This window comes from Amphiprion ocellaris, chromosome 13 (assembly GCF_022539595.1).
Source record: "Amphiprion ocellaris isolate individual 3 ecotype Okinawa chromosome 13, ASM2253959v1, whole genome shotgun sequence".
NCBI classification, from domain to species: Eukaryota; Metazoa; Chordata; class Actinopteri; family Pomacentridae; genus Amphiprion; species Amphiprion ocellaris.
The window spans coordinates 6,497,507-6,515,142 of record NC_072778.1 but is presented as its reverse complement, the minus strand read 5'-3'; the positions used below and the strand labels follow the sequence as shown (position 1 = coordinate 6,515,142).

Below are 17,636 nucleotides of genomic sequence, written 5' to 3'. Positions count from 1 at the left end.
TCATTCAGTGGCAGACTCTCCCTTGGCGGCTTGCCACGGCTCCTAATGAGGTCAGACTCCTGCCTGCTCGGCTGCCCTGATCAGCAATATGTGTGTCATTATGTGGGGGTGTATAGGAGAGAGGGGAATAAAGCAAACACAACACCAGTCTATGTGTGTGTGTGGCAGAGGAAGATGGGATGAAAACAGTGTGTAAAAGGCATATGTGCATGGGGGTGCCATAGGTAGTGACCTGGAATAGGGTTAGTGCTAATGAGGAGAGGGAGAGAGTGACAGAGAAAATGTGAGGGGAAGTTCAGGGTTGCCAGGTCAGGCCTAATTCACATTTAGGGGAGTCCTGATTCGAAATGTCATGCACTGGTTGTGCTGAATAGCAGCTCCTTTCAAGGTCTGGTGTCACACACAAAAGCTTGGCCGGTGTTTTGAATGGCAGTAAGTGAATGTCCGGGGGTGAGAACCCCAGCAGCAGCTATTACTAACACTGTCCCAACTGTAGCTACTTGGAGCCTGGGCTTTACAAATGTGTCTGTGAGGTAAATGCAACAGAACAAAAGACTAGAAGTTTTAGTGAAAGCTGTTTCTCATTACAGAGTAGAGATAGAAAAAAGAAAAATATAGAGCCTTTTTTGATATTTTTAGATTCTTTCCACAAGTGGTCTAAAAGATATTGTAAGTTTATACTGAGGATTGTTTAAGATGCTGTTGCTCAAATAACTCCTGCATGGTCTCCATTTAGAGCAACTGGTCTAAATGGTGTGTTGCTAAATGATGGCGTGTCGTTTTTATCAGGTGACCAGCCTGGCAGATCTGTCACAATCTGTCATGTCACAGCACTTAAAATATTATCGTTAATAATCTGGTTAAAAATGCTGCGATTATAAGAGTCATTAAGAAAATATTGTTCATACAGCTGAGGATAAAGAGAGTTAGTCGTTGAGGTGTTGTGAAGTTTAAATTTTCACCTCTTGCTGATGCTCGATGCAAAGTTGGGGAACTGCATCCAGTATCCTCTGGGGACTAAACCCTACTTTACCTTACCACATTTCATGCAAATATATTCAGTAAGTGTCTACATATTTCAACTAAAGCTTTGGAAAGATGATAAACTGGCCAGCATTACCAGCCCCAGAGAAATGCTGGTAGCAAAGCTAATCCTACTGGTCGAGTTCTAACATTCAGAGCCAAGGAACAACAGTCTTTCTGGCAACCTAACGCTGGCAGTTTCCCACTACACAGTGAATTCCTTTTATCTTACTGTATCATTGTCATGTTAGGTACACAGAATGGTTGTGCTTGTCCCAGAGTTGCCAGCGACAGCCTCATCCCCGAATTTTCACCCCTGTTTTGCAGTGTTCATTGTGAAAACCAATTATCCAGCAAAGTCTTGAGACTGCTGATTAACATCTGCTGCAAAAGTCAAATCAGGTCATATCTGTTGAGCGCTCTTGACAAAACAAATTTGAATGCTGGCAGAAGCAAGACGGAGCAAACAGATCGCAAAATTGAAGCCAAGAGGGCAGATCTGTGCCAGTTTTTTTTTTTTTCACGTGCAAAGCACAGTTGAACAGCATTCATTTGTGATATCATGTGGCATCTCAGCCGTAGCCCGGATTGTCATTTCAGTGTTTCTCCCTCAGCTCCGTGCCCCAGTGAAACTCACAGAATGTCTTTGTTTCATCTTCACTGTTCTCCATCTGTCCCCGGGCCCCGCTACACCCAAGACTTTGTTTCGCTTCGACAAACGGTGTGTGCAGCGGCAGACTGTTGTCCTGAGGTGAACTCTGCAGCAGCCGTGGTGAGGGCTGCTCGCTGCTGACGGAGGGAAGCAACAAACGGGGGGGAGAGCCAAAGGCATGGGAGGGCAAAAAAAACAGAAAAAAAAACAGCGACGGAGAAGGCGGACATGACAAGTAAGAGGGAGAAGAAAAGTCTAAAAGAGTCAGAGAGAGGGAACAGAAGAGAAAAACTCCACAATAATTAGTGACACGAAGAGAGAGATGGGAAAACAGCAGAGAGACAAAGAGAAAGACAGGAAAATGAGCAAAAAAAGGGGTCAAAGATGGACATGGGGACAGGAAAAGGCAAGAGAGGGGACAAGGCAAAACAAACAACAACTGAAGCATCTCAGAGGATGGGGGTATGGAAAAAGATTAAAGGGGAAGGAATGGCCGAGACCAGGAAGGAGCGATAAATCAACATGAAAGTATCGGAGGTGGGGGAGGAGAAGCATGATGGAGAGAGAGAAACAAAGACACTGATCAGGGAGAGAATGACAGGAAGAAACACGGAAACTGAAAGAAAGAAAGCGAGGCACGAAAAGGAAAAAAAAAGGAAAAATAAAGAAAACCGAGCCAAAGAGGGAGAGACAGAGCCAGGTAGTGAGAGGGAGAGAAACACTGTGCCAGCACTGAAATTTCCTCAACTCCTGGCGATAATAGCTCTGCATAATAAGCCGATTTAGCAGCTCAGTACCAATAAAACACCCAGGTGGTGCTCACTTTTCTCAGCTTGACGGACAAACGCTGTGTTTCAAGCAAATCTGCTTCTCATTGTTCTGTTTGTGCTGCATGCATGATGTCCAGCTACAGCAAAACCAGGGAGGAGGATAAATGGATAAAAATGAACTGTGCTGTGTTTATTGATCTGTCTCGCCGTGTGATCTGGGAAGACCTTAGATGCTGTTGAGATGCTTCACAGAAACAGGCTTGAAATGACCTTTAAAGAAATGTCAGTGCGAGTTTTGAGGAGGTTGTGCAACCGGAGCCTTTCAGAAACAGCAAAGTGGTTCCTCAAGGCTCAGTCTTAGGCCGTGTTCTTTTCAGAATATCTGCTATTCATTCTGATTGTGAATAATTGCTGGGTAAAGTTGTATGCAGATGCAGACAAAAACAGCAAATGAATGAAGCTACTCTGCAGCAAAGTTTCAAATGTTCGCTGATGACTGTAAAACTTCTATCAGGAATAAGCAAAGTTTGTACTGAAAAAATATCTGCCTTCAAGTAGAATTAGAAAACAAATTAATTACCAAGCTTATATCAAGTATATAATTTTAAAAAAAAGATTGAAAAACCATGCAGATTGCAATACTGTAGCAGTACAACAATTTTAATTTGCAATTGGGCTCAGTGCCAATGAAATTAGCTACAGTAAAGAAAACAGAGTGACTAAAACTTGGCAATACATGGGGAAATGTATGTGCACTATGTACAGGAGGATCAGGATCACACAGGCTCAGAAATAATAATAAAAAATGAACTTAAGCTTTGTATTGTAAACTGTCATGCCAAAGATTGACAACGAAGGAATGGAACCTGATTAAAAAAATGGATGAAAATAGATGAAATGAATAGTAATTCAGAGTAATTGTACAGTTCTACAATCCTATAATTTCATTCAGCAGACGCTTTTATCCAAAGCGACGTACATACAGAGTAGATGCAACACCAGCAAGGATCTAGTCAGGAGACAACAACCTGAATAAATGCCATAAAACAAGCTCCAGTATCAGCATCAACTCTGGTGATAACACAGCTGAAGTTTAGTGTTGTTGTTGCCTGTTGTTAGTAGTGACAGATTGACTTCTTTCAGTCAGAACCACGGCTGCTGTGTTGTTGGCCAGCGTTGTGCAGCTCCTCAGCGAGCTGCACTACCCAGAACATGGCAGCTTGTGGCCCACAGGTTGCAGCAGGCTGCTCAGCTGGTCCGGCCGTTCTTCCTGCCAGAATCTGATGAAGCAGGTTCGAACAGGTGCACGGCGGCATATAAAAAAGCTCTTGCTAGTGTCTCCGTGAGGCATGATTGACCTAAATACTAACGTCGGCATGCTAACAATGTCACACTAACAATGTCAATGTGTAGACGTTTAAAAAGGATATAGTGTGCTAACTTAGTTACCTTAGTGTGTTGGCATGTTAACATTTGAAAGTTAGCACGAGGGCCGAATAAATAAATCATTTTCATATCAAAATCATGTGAAAAATGCACTTGGCAAATCTCAAAAGATTAAATTTAGGATATATGTGGTGTTGCTATTAAATGAAGAAACCAAGTTATTTAGACCTGAATATGTTGTTCAGTTGACACACATTTCACAACACGTCTGACCCAAAGCTTAGACCTCCAGTGGTTTTAAAACTTCCTTCTGCAAGCTCACCGTCCTTTACCTTTACCTCCTGCTGGCCTCAGTACAAATGTTCAACATTCTTCCAAGGTTGTTGAGACGTTTAATTCTGGACCTCAGTATTTCACCCTAGTGGTGTCGCCAGATGAGTCAGAGCATCAGACTTTTGCATTAGGATACATCGACCAAAATTTGTTCCTGTTCGTGCCAATGCATCTAGTAAACGTGATTTCTTACCAGATGAATGAACATTTTGACCTGATGGTGGCAGCAGATAAGTTGGAAGAACACCAGGGCTTCGATACTTTCACTGAATCTCATGGCGTTACATGGAGCAGTTACAGAAGTAACATATTCCACTAACACCACTAGCAAAAAGCCAGTTTCATGGTGGTTCTTGAGAGAAAGTAAAAGTCCTCCATCCATCTAATACTTGTCAACATGTCACTCGGGACAAAAATGGTCTACCAACTGGCTGACATTGCTTTTCTCAGAGCCAGGAAACTAAAATATTTTTAAAAGGACATGTCTTTCCTGTAGGTGCAAACCCTTTTCATTTAAGACTTCCAAGAAAAGCCGGTTACTGTATCTTAACAGACTCCTTCAGTTCTAAAATTTACTGTTACTCCGCCAAACACAGCACAGTCTTCTTTTGGAAATTCTGAAGAAGTCGTGGAAAATCAGCTTTTACTTACTTTGTCGTTCAGAAATGAAAAAAAACAATCAGAAGACTATTGGACTTGGCACATTTGGTTTCTCACAATTTGAATAGACTATTGAAACACTGCCACAAGCTAAATGTGGCTGCGTTGATTCTCTGCTTCACTTATGAGCTTTTCATGTCATTGTTTACCTAATACTGTGAGCACTATTCAGTTAGTACTGTTGTTATTTATCTTCATCTTGTTCATTATTTTGAACAGCTTGTCAACAGGACTCTCCTGAAAAAGCGCGCCAGCTTCCAGTGAGTCTCCCTGTGTACAGCATATTTTAAGCTTTTATTTCCCAGCTGCTTCTTACAGATTCCACCCTCCCACATATCACTGCTGTCAGATGCAAACCCCATAACTCTAATAGGGAAGAATTGGAGGATTACATGCCTCATGGGGTGAGAAAGTTCTCTGACCCATCTGGGTTCATGAAACCTTCACAAAAGCATCGCATGTTCTCAAAACTGGGTTGCATTCATCCTCTAAACAGTCCAATTTTTCTTACTTCCTTAAAAGCCAACATTTTGGATGTTTGCATCTGAAAGTGACTGTGATGGAAAAAGAGCGAGGAACTTTGAAATACTGAGCTCTCCAGTTTAGAGGCAGCTGCTTTTGTCTCAGAGCAGAACTTGTCGGTCTGTGGAGCTACAAGCTTTTTATTGTGTAGAGCTTGAGTCCATTTGTTGTCCTTGGCTTCAGCCGTAATGATTAATGATGCTTGGTATGACGGCGCACTATAGCCAGCTCAGCCAAGCTCAAAAGACGAGTGTTCAGTGTTTTGTCTCCCCACAGCCAGACACTTTGACTTTAGATTTTACTGTCAGGTGAGTTCCTCATCCTGCTCAGTGAAAGTAGAACACCTGTATGCATGCTGGGCCACTGTGTTGAGTTTCAAAGAAGAAAAGAGGTTTTCCGCAGAGAGTTGATGAAAGCTTTTCATCCACACTCCTTGATGAGAGACTGTAGGGATTATGTAAACAGGCAACAAAGAGGAATACAGTATGTCAGTAATCTCTCAGTCTCCAGCTTTGTTGGCCATGAGTTGCTGCATTGTTGTTGAGCGGAGGCTGCTCTCAAAGCTGTCTGTTTTAAAGCACAGGCTTTTTTCCAAAATGTGAATTCAACTTTTCAGTTGCTGCTGCACTGCGACAGAAAGATGGGGCCAATTATTAAAAAGAAACTCTTTGAAATGCTTCCTTGTGTAAAGTGTGCATTCATAAAAGTGCATTCAGTTCTTTTGATAGATCTAAGAGCTGTATATTGTATGTGTGGGTCCTCTAAGCCATGTTTTAAGTGCTTCATTCCTGAAAGGCCCCTGAATGCTGCCCATCCCCACCTGCTGCACCACACTGACACAAATCCAAACTAGAATGGCCTTGTTCAACTCAGATGCTCTGCGTTTGAACTGTTGCCAGTGAAGAGCATAAACTCCAGCGGGTTGGCTGTCACAACAGCATCTGAAACCAACTTTGTGATTACTGCTTGTTGGCATTGTAAGAGTCCAAAACTTTATAGGAGCTATAACTAAGATTCATTCCGCCCTATAGCACAAAGCGATCATAATGTATCTGCAGGAGGATGATGGGGTTTCAGATCAATACAAATGGCTCAGTGACGACTTCAAGAGGTTTAGAGATATCAGACTTTCAAACAAACCTTGTTGTAACAAAAGTTCCAAATGTAACGGTGGTTCTGTGAATTTCTGATGATGTTGAGAGTTTAATTGTTTGTAGGAGAGAAAAGTGAGAAACTGGTCCACATGGCCTATCATGGATTAGAATCAAGTTTGAATTGAATATGAGGCTGCCAGTAGCCTAAAGGAAAGGTTCTGATGTTTACAAGGCTGTTGTAATACAATACTCAGATGCCACATATATTTTTATTGGTTGATATACTAATTTCTCCTCTCCAGGCTGGCTTTGACACACTATTATTAAAGAGCCCATATTGTGCTTTTTGAGTTTTCTCTTGCTTTTGGTGCATGTAAAAACCCACAGTCCACACCAACAAGAGTTATTCTTTCCCACACAAAAGTGCTCCTTACCTGCCTGAAACACTTCATTTTAAGCCTAGGCTTTTCTTCCATTATTTATCTATGTCACCTTGGAACCCAACTGCATGGTGCTACTTTAGCCACACCTTCAAATAAAGAATAGGTAGCTTACTTAGAGCCGTTTTTTTAGAGACACATCCCTACATGCATAGATCTTTTCTTCTGGTACATTAACCAACCTTGCCTTGCTTTCGTTGGGTCAGTTGAGCCATCAGAACAGTATGAGTTTCTTCAGGAGAGGAGCTTTAAAGAAAAAAGTATGTTTTTGAATACTGAAACATGTGAACGTATTCTTGTGGACCCCATAGTTTAATTATATAAATGTCCTATAGATGTGCATAACATTGCATATAATATGATCTTCAAAACAAGATTTTTGCCAATTTACCCAAATCATGAAGGTGCTTTTCAAAGTTATGGTCTACTTAATAGACAGAGGACGGTGTTTTCTTGCTGAGCCAATGATGGTAGTTGCATTTGAGTTGTTCCTAAATGTAACTAAATAGCAGCTACTGTACAAGTGGATTACTATAAATGCTCAAATGTAGTGTAATAGAAATCTAAGTAGAGTTCAACTCTTCATTGGTAAGTGAGTTAATGTGCTATATTTGCCTTTTTATGTTATGTAGTGTCACTTCAAAGGGAGATTCTTGGGACAAACAGGAGCTAAAACTAAGATTTATACCATGCTGAATTTGAAGCCAGGTTTTGCAGATCTTATATGGCCAACAACACTCATTCTGAGATGAATTAAGGTTACCATAACTTCTAAATCATGTAAGAACAAAATAACACCCAGTAAACGTGGCAGTGAATGTATTTTAAGTCTCTCTCCAACTACAACATCAATTTCCATTCAACATGCTTAAATTGCAGCCGTTTCCTCTTCTGGGTTGTCATGTAATTACAGTGAGTTTAGAGAAATCCACCTTTCAGTTCACAGTTTGAACAACGTTCATAGACGTGCAGCTCCAGTCAATCTAATTTGAAACCCAGTATGATGAAGGGCTCTGCATGGCCGCACTTGTGTCATTATAAAAATGGATGGACAGATTTAAATACCCCTTTGTAAAATTTCTCCATGAGTCTGCTGCTTGGCTGCCTTCTCACCAAATCAGTGCTGGCACCGATCCCCACAAGTTGACTGTTTACACTTGTACAGATGCCAGTTTCCCAGAACAGCAATTAACATTTGCAGAGTAGAAACGGTCTGACAAGATGTACTCTCAAACAGTCTCACTGCTGCACTTGATGAGTTGGACGGAGGGAGCTGGAGAGTAGGCCAGTTTTAACTTGTAGGCTCTGATGTAGGTTCAAACTTATAGAATCTGTCAAACAAAACTGCTAATCTAAGTTAATTGATTAGTATTTATGACATTAAATGGAGCGTGGTGGTATTTCCACTCTTCAATTCAGCAGATAATTAAAAATTCACAATGCGAAATTAGGCATGAAATCATTCCTGTCCTCACAGAAACAAGATTTATTGAGTAGATATTGTTTGGTATGATAGAGGATATTTTTGAAAATCCTTTTTTTTGGTGAGTTTTTTTCCACTAAGCTGGTATTTTCCACCACCAAAAGATTTTATCTGAAGAAAACTCTTCAAAGTGGACATTTTTGAAATTCCAGGTAACACAGTGAAGTTGTAGTGCACACTAACTTGTAAAAAAAAAAAAAAAAAAAAACAAAAAAACAAATGTATCACTGTCTTGGGTTAAAATCTATACTATGATCAGCTAAAGCACAGTATATGTGATCACAGAAGAAGTTGAAGTTGAGATGAGAGTCGCACAAACCTGCCAGATTGCAAAGAAATGTTTTCGGTGTTTGCATTCTTGTGAAGACAAGCTGGGAGAAAATGTTCCACTCAAGGACACGAGAATCAACAACATTTTTTTGTTTTTTGACTTGATGATTACCTTGAGCCAGCTCAGAGCCAAATATATGAAGGTTTTCTTGACCACAAAACATCAAATCATCTGGTCTCACACAGTAGTTCCCACTAGCTAAAGTGTTAATCAGAGAAATCTTATGCTCAAGGCTCTATCTGGAATAAAACCCAGAATGCACGTGGCTCTCGAAGACGCACAAAGGAAAGCCATTGGGTTTAAAAATGCTCCTGGAACAAGCTGGCCACAACTGTCGCCATGTTGTGTATATTGCGATGGAGCCTGTTAACACTGTATCCAAAACAAGGGCATGGGTGGAGACGGACCAGATGTGGCAATTGGCAGATGGTTCATGAGGAGATCCTCCAAGCTTGGACAGTGCAGACTACATGACATCAGTAGCAGATGGTTAACTCATTAACACCCACCCTCCCAAAACACACAGAAAAAGGATCTGCAGAAGGCCTAAATGTCTGAATGCCACTTTAACTCCTCTGCGGTGCAATACTTCATGAAATGCTGGCCATAAAGCCTAATTCCAAAAGCTAGAATGCTGCTCCTTGAGTTAAAAAAGTTTGTTACTTAAATGCTATGTGTCTATTTTTAATGTAAATATGAATATTTTATTGTGATGATGGAGAAAGCCAGTGAAAGTAGCTAATTTTTAATGTGTGTAATTCTGTAAGATTTGGTTAAAAAAAAAAAAAAAAGGGAATTAGAGCTAAAAAACAATCATTAAACCATCTGTTTGATCTCCCCCTGCAGCTCGCTTTCAACTGAGATGAACTGCATGAACTCGAAGAAGGGGGGCAGCAATAGCACTTGGCACACTCTATGTTGTGATGCCTGCAGTGTCCTGGTTTGGCCCTCCACATCAAATGACCAAACAGTGAAGTAAGCATTAACAGCACACGCTCTGGTTTTGCAGCCCCAATAGAAGGGAAAACAAGACACTTGAGGCCTCTGAATTCAAAGAAAACAAGAGGAAACTGCGATAGAAATGGAAATAAATAATTAGCCAGTGCAGATTTCGACTCTTCTGGAGCATTAGCACCAAAGCAGCTTTTTCTGTCACAAATATGTCAGTTTGTCAGCCTTGAATTTAAAATATCTGGTGAAAAATCACCTTCAGTTTACCTTCAGACACCAGGCATTAATTTAACTCACAAAACATTCATAATGAGAAGGCATTGCATTGCATTCTTCTGTTCTGCTTATGAATGGAGCTCTATTCATGAGTGAAGAATTTCGCAAACAATTTCCTTTTCAGCAGTAAAGCAAATATGTTTATTAAGCACTTTAATATACATCAGAAAATTCCACTTCATATAATACAGGAATTCTTTTTAAATGAAAGTTGAATGTACATGGGAAGCTATTTACAAACCAATCACTGACGGTCAAATCAAAGATGACAGACAAAACACAGTCAAGACAGACAAGATAACTGCTTAGTAAGACTATACAGTATGTTTTCCAACACTGTTTCTAGACCCGATCCTGCCTTGAATCCTTCTGTTGACCCTTCATGGCATACTTTTGAGCTACTGTAGTACTGAAGAGCTGAGAGCTTTCACTAGGGCTTATAAGTGTTTGTGCATGCGATAGGTTTCTACTGCCCCCAATCCCAGTTCTTGGCGAAAAATAGCTCACTGTTAACATTATGAAAAGCCTGCAAAAATATGAACACAGCCTGTAAACGCTAACGCAGCTCTGCGCAGTTCATGAGAAACAGATGTTTCAGTTCCCTCAGTGTCACAGCTGAGCACCTCCTTCCCTCCATCTCCCGCAGGGTTAAGTCCCGCTGAACTGATACTCAGCTTCTCACAGGGAGGAGGCGGGACAGAGTGTGGTGTTGCAACTTTGGATTTACAGCTCTGCAATATCAGCTAGCCGACAGCTAGGGGTTCTCTTAATGGATGAACCCTTTTTGAGCCTTCTTGTGTCACGCCCCTGAAAAATCCAGCAGGAATTACTGAAAATGAACCACATGACGATAAGAAAACAAAAGCTTGATTTAGTTTCTTGCACTGCAGTAGGTTATACACGTAACTCTGCGGACAAATGCATTAATTTTTAAATCACTGCTTTCACTTGAAATCGCTGCGTTTAGCACCAAACCTTTGCTGACGGTACACAATGGGTTATTTAAATATTCTTTATGCACACACAAAAACATAACACACAACACAACAACTGAAAAATCCCATAGGGACAAAATGGACTTGTTTTTTTTTTTTTTTTTTAACATTTTCAATGATCCTCCCTCGTTCTTACATATCCGTAGTAATACACAAACGCATGAAGCCAACAAAACTGGGAGTCCAAAATAACTGCAGGCAACTTCTGAACACAGCACCATGGTAATGTAACACAAAATGCAACAAAAGTGGCTTTTTTCCAAAAATAAATACGCTTGTATATACTTGTGAAGTAAATTGCCATAGCTATTAACATATTACACACAACATAGGTTTAGCACACTGATCAAAGTTAACACAGATTATTTGGGGTCTCTAGAAAGGCAGACTATCAATGCGCTTGAATTCATACCATGGTATCCGTTACTGTTATGTCCTCTGGTTTGTGACAATGTACCCAGCGGTACATCGCTGTCAGTGTGAAACAGTGAACAGAACAAACATTATATAAAATAATAAAAAAGCATTGGTATGTTTCTCTCAAACACTTACTTTGATAAAACATGGATGGGATACAAAATGAATAGAACAAATGCAGGTCTGTCATTTTACTCTTTTAAAAGTGCATACACTGTTTATTAAATAGCATTACATTAAATTAAAAATGATAGTTTGCATGAGTACGTGAAGAAGGCTGTAACAGATGTAGGCACATCAAAGTATCAGTTCACAAAAGCCTCAGGCAGCAATCAACAATCTTCCCTAGGTATTGTTTTGAGGTCTCCCACTGATGAAAAAAATTATTTTCTATGTAGATGAAAACAGTTGCTTTGGCACAATCCCTCCAACGTCCGCATGACGAATGGCATTCAAGACATCTGAAACAGTATAGGAATGATTTGGGTTATTGTTTGGGAGAAAAACGTCTGCTTATCCAGACTGAGGCATTCTTCATGCAGGTCTGATAAAATCCAACTAATGATGTTCTGTTGAGTGCAATCCAGTATTAACTAAGTGTCAGTTACTAGTCTCTGTATCATGTAGTCACTGTAAATGAACACACAGGTCAAATGCATATGTATGATTTGCTTTCAATCTGGCCATGATTTCAACTGCTAGACATATGCTTGATGTATTTCAACAAGAGCACATAGTGGAGGTTTATTTTGAGAGGCGTCTCTTACCAGCTATAATGGAGTCTCCTTTTTGTAGTTAAACCCAGGGTCCGATCCTTCAATCTGCAGTTTTAGGGCTTGTTTAAGGCTTAGCTCTGTTTCCCCAATGGGATAGTTCTCTAGAACATCCTGGTGGCCCCTGTTCTGCACAGTCCGAGGAACTGACACCCTACTCAAGAAAACCTGATTACCCTGTAGGTGATAGTTGGGGTTGGTCATGATTCCATTCCTCTTCTTCTCAGAGCAGCTCTGCTGCTGGATATAGAACTGATCTTGGCATTGCCCTCTTTCCTGCTGAATTGAGCCACCAATCATGATTTTACAATGGGGATCCTTTACTGCAATGTTAGCGACTGATTTGTTGAGGGCGATTCTCTTGTCAAACTGGGTCATTTCATACTCCAGAACCTGACCTTGGGTTGATCCGCTGTTCTTGGCTTTCTTTTTGTCTCCCAGTGCTCCTTTGCTGTTTGAGGTCCCATTTCCGGTCTTGGTTCCCTTTGTTGACTTCAGACTAGGTTTTAATTGAGACCAGTCAAAGTCATTGGATGGAGATGATGGCTGCTGACCAATGGACTTTGTTGTAGAAGAAGGGGACACAATCGACTGTCTGCTCCGACTGCGAGGCAGTGAGTGCTGCTGAATTTGTTCTGTAAATGTTAGTCCATGAAAACTGTCAATTGGCACAGTCTGTGCAGTTGCTGTAGAAGATGTGGTTCTCAAGGAGGAATTCTTTGAACTCTTGAGGGAATTATTTGACAGGGAGGATTTCTGTCGATCTACAGTGGAATCAGGAGACTCTGACGGTGAACTGAAAGCATGGACAGGCCCATTGGGTAGACCACGTCCAGACGACTGCATATCTCCTGCCCCAGTGCTGCCAGAACTACTAGATTTGATGGTGAGGGACTGCATTTTTCCTGTCACTGCCAAAGGCGTTTTTTCCTCCATGGTATGTACTGGGGAGGGGTTGCAGCCATTTAGAGTTGTGGCTCCATATTTTTCCAGAAGTTTTATGATCATTGAATGACCACCTTTTGCTGCCACTCTCATTGCCGTTCGTCCAAACTGATCAGCGTGGTTGGGGTCAGCGCCATTTTCAAGAAGTATTTGCACGACATCAATGTGACCCTCCTGGGCAGCGATGCCTAGTGCTGTTGCTCCCTGGTTGCATGTATGATCCACATGTGTGCCATTCTCTATCAAAAACTGCACAACTTTTGTATGGCCTTGCCACGCAGCAGACTGGAGGGCGGATCGCTTCTCATTGTCACAGGCGTTCACATCAGCATGATAGTTAATAAGCAGCCTCACCATTTCAACATGCCCTTGCCAGCAGGATACATGAAGGGCTGTTCTGCCCTCAGTGTCACAAGCTTCCACATTTGCACCATTTTCAAGGAAATACTCTGTCATGGCCAGCTGATTTTCAAGTGCCAATATGTAGAGGGTTGGGCGTCCATCTGCATCTTTGTAATCTATATCAGCACCGTGGCTCAGCAGCAGTTCAACAATGTCCCTGTGACCTTCTAGTGCAGCTACCCTGAGAGCATTCCTGCCATCATATCCCCTCTGATCAATACAAGACTTGTTTTCCAGAAGAATTTGCACACAGTCATAATGTCCCTCTTGTGCAGCTAATATCAGCGGTATTCTACCATCATTGTCTACCTCTGTGCAACGAGCACCCTGTTCAATAAGGGCATCGCACACTTGGCGATGGCCCTCAAATGAAGCCATGTGTAGCGGGGTCCAGCCTGCGTCATCCCTGTGATTCTCATCCAGACCTCTGTCCAGCAGAGTTCTGACCACCTCCACGTTACCCTGAGCAGATGCAATGCTCAGCACAGTCCTTCCCTCACTGTCAATGCTATCAACAGCTGCTCCCCAGAAAAGTAATGTGTTGACAACAGATGCATGGCCCATTGATGCAGCAGCCAGGAGAGGGGTGCGACCATTGTTGTCTGTATGATCCACATCGGCTCCACCTTCCAAAAGTAGATCAACAACATCCACATGTCCTTCATAGCCAGCCACCAGAAGAGGAGTCATGCAGTCTTTGTCACAGTGGTCAACCTCTGCTCCCCTGTCGATCAACAGGCTCACAACTGATGCATGGCCCTTACTAGCAGGGACACAGAGAGCAGCGACGGAAAGGGCAGTCCTCCCATCAACATCTTCATGATTGACTTCAGCTCCATGGTCCAGTAGGTGCTCAACAATCTCTCTGTGTCCCATGTATGCTGCAGCAATGAGAGCGGTTCTTCCTTCATTATCTGCTTTGTTGACCTCAGCCCCATGTTGAAGAAGGTTCAACACGATGTCTTCATGACCTCCCCAAGCAGCAGCTCTCAAAGCAGTTCTACCATCAGCATCAGCACAGTCCACTTTGGCACCAGCATAAAGAAGAGCAGACACAACTTCTGAATGTCCACCCCAAGCCGCTGAGCGCAGGGCAGTCCATCCATCATGATCTGTGTGGTTTATGTTGGCCTCACAGCCAATTAGGCAGTTGACCACTTTGGTATGGCCCTGCCTCGCAGCAAGAGTAAGTGCCGTTTGTCCATGGTTGTCTTCTAGCTCCATGTTTGCCCCTCTTGATATGAGCAGGTTAACTACATCAAGGTTTCCACTGTATGCAGCATTGCCCAACAGAGTTCTTCCGCTGGAGTCACACTGGTTCACAGATGCTCCATTGTCCAGTAATGTCCGTATTGAGTCCTCTCTTTCTAGGGCCTGTTGTACAATACATGAAGCATGATCATCCTCGTTGTTAACATGAGCCCCTGCTTTGACCAGAAGCTGCAGAACCTCCTGTTCTCTTGGTATGGAGGTGCTCAGAGAGTCTTTAGCAGGGGTTCCATTCCAAACCATCCAAAGAGCCAGATTAAATGGCTCAATCTGAAGATTGGAATTGACTAGGTGCAGTGCAAATTCCTGCACTTCGAGTGGTTTCAGCTGCTTTGCCCGGCATGTGTAACTCATCGCCAACATTCGATGTCCTTCTGCTGCATTACACAAGTACTTCTGGGTGCAGTGCTTAACATCCAGTAGCCACTCTGCGAAACTGTAGTGAAAAAGGATTTTAGTACTCCCAAGGCCATCGACCAACAACTTGGAGAGAATGTCCATCTTTTTCTGAAACTCTTCCATAGTCAGTGTCATGTTTTTGGTCCAGACTGCATGGTACAGTTCCTTGACCGTGAGTGGCCTGCAAGTTGCCAGGATTACATTAAGAATTGGTTGGACTTTGGCAAACTGTTTCCTGACAAATAGTCTCTGGCAGAGCCACAGGTAGAGGCCATTGAGAGTGCCGGGGATGTCACGGATCTCACGAAGCATGATGAAATTCTCCACCACACCATCCAGCACACGCTCCAGGTACAGGAAACAACCACTGCTTTTAATGTGGAGTTGGTTGAGCATCTCAGCCGTCTCCTTGGTCAGGTGCTGCCTCAGGGCCTCCTCTTGATCCAGCCGGTGAAGGATGTATTGTTGCACATCCTTGACGATATAGGCCTTGCGCAGATCATCAAGGCTGATTTTGCGGAATCCTGAAATAAAAAAGAAAGGACATTAGAGAAGTCTGACAAATGGATAACATGCAGAGAGATAACTTGGTCAATATTTGAAAGATGCAAAAAATGGTTGAAGAAATCATCAATAATGATGATAAGTATTACTTTGCCACGTGTTTGACCTTGAAATCATACTTAGTATTTATTCACTCATCAAGTACATTTGGGTAGTTAAATTTTCTAACACATAATTAACAGGAAAGCCATGTTGTAAAAAAAAACAAAACAAAACCGCCACAATTAGTGTACTATACAGTGCTTGACATCAAAGCAATTTCAACACTGTTACAAAAAAACTACAACTTCAGTGCAAATATGACTGAAACAAGGCAGAAAGCCTTCATGAAATAACATCTACATATAGATATATCTAACTATGTCTCAAAAATCTGATACCCTGGGAGAATATCTTGTTTATTTAGACACTGAAACCCGCTCAATTGGTCATTCTGTGCACTGCCTGACTGTAGAGGCTAATAATCAGCTATAGCAAATCTGCAATAGGCACTGAAGAATCAAAATGAGAGAGAGCAAAGTATGTAACACATCAATGGCCTGTAAAACATTCGTCTAACGCCTCACTGATTGTGCGACAAGCTATCCACACAGACCTCCAGAAATCCTACAGAAAAAAATCAGTTATCACAGTTGGTCTCAATGAATGATGTTTAATGGGAATCTCTGTCTGAGACGTGGAACAATGGCTCCATAATGGCCTTAGCTAATGGGCATCAAGTGAACTTTCCTCCATATTATAACAATCTGTGCGTGGTCTGTGTAGCCTGCAGCCCTGAGGGCACGGAGAGCATTTCTGCATACTTTTATTTACAGTTCCCATGGTTCTCAGGGTTACTGGGACAGGAAAGAAATGTCACCGGAGGCTCTTTTAAAGTTGTTGACATACTGATTTTTTCCACTTGCGAGCAAGCTCTGTACTATGGGAAAAGCATTTGCATTCTTCTCTGTAACAGGGTGCACTTAAATGCTAGGCAGCAATATTTATATTAGGATATTAAAGTTTTAGTTTTAGAGCGTCTCATTATTGACTGGGCATGTTATGCAAGTAAAAGGAAGATTTTGTTTAAAAAAATCTCCAATATTCAGCACCAGAACCTTTAAAATGTGATTGCTTTTATTATGCAATAAACTTTCCCCTGTGCATAATATGAATGAGACCCTGTCGCCAAATCTGACGTAGTGCTCTGCTCATCTGACTACCATTGTGTGGGTAGAAAAGGCTGTGAAATCTTATTCTTCAAAGGCCCACTGGTAACCGCACACCTGGAAGCCAGATAACAAACCTGATGAATTTAACAAGAGTTCCCAAGCAGATACTGACAGTCTGGACAACAGATCCTGGTAAACAGAAGGACCAATGTGCTTCTTTATCACCTGCTTCTGAGTTTGTTTAAGATAAGCACACTCCCACCAAGAGAACCACACAATAATCGCCTTTTACTTTGTCCTTTAGGCATACGTTACATATCAAACTATGATAACACAGATGAAATTGGTTCCCAGAGGAAATTCAAGCATTCACACGTCATATAATGATTATATTTAATTGTCCCCTTCAATACTTGACATTCTTTGGTTAGACTTTGTTATAGTCACCAGTTATTTACTGTATGAGAGTTTCTAACCCCAAAGAAGTAGGGAGCAGTTATTGGAATTAATGAGTTGGTTCTAATAGGGATAATATGAACTGTCCCTCCACAAGATTTCACCCACTGACATAAAATCAATTTGCATTGTACTTTATGTTCCCCACTGCAGCATTGTTTACATCTTTTGATTTTTTTTTTATTTATTTAAGGAGGAGACTGCTCAGAGTATTCCTTTAACTTTCCTAATTTTGTCTACATTCAACAAATTCCACCAGCAGCAGAAACATGTGGGGGAAAACACAAGCAACCTTGTAGATGCCACATGGTATCATTGTCCTTGGTTTACATCCAGCTTGGTTC

At 41.7% G+C, this 17,636-nt stretch overlaps 1 protein-coding gene across 2 annotated transcripts in view; it reads right to left on the bottom strand.

Moving 5' to 3' along the window:
* Positions 1–10,033: 10,033 nt before the first annotated feature.
* Positions 10,034–17,636, bottom strand: part of ankrd50 (ankyrin repeat domain 50) — a 40,463-nt gene continuing 32,860 nt past the window's right edge. For both annotated transcript variants that reach the window (XM_023272594.3, XM_035949245.2), the window contains exons 4-5: positions 12,101–15,645; positions 10,034–11,794 (exon numbers count right to left, since the gene is read on the bottom strand). In XM_023272594.3, the coding sequence (XP_023128362.1) occupies positions 12,104–15,645 (3,542 nt within the window). In that variant the 3' untranslated portion in view covers positions 10,034–11,794; positions 12,101–12,103. The remainder of the gene's footprint in view (positions 11,795–12,100; positions 15,646–17,636) is intronic.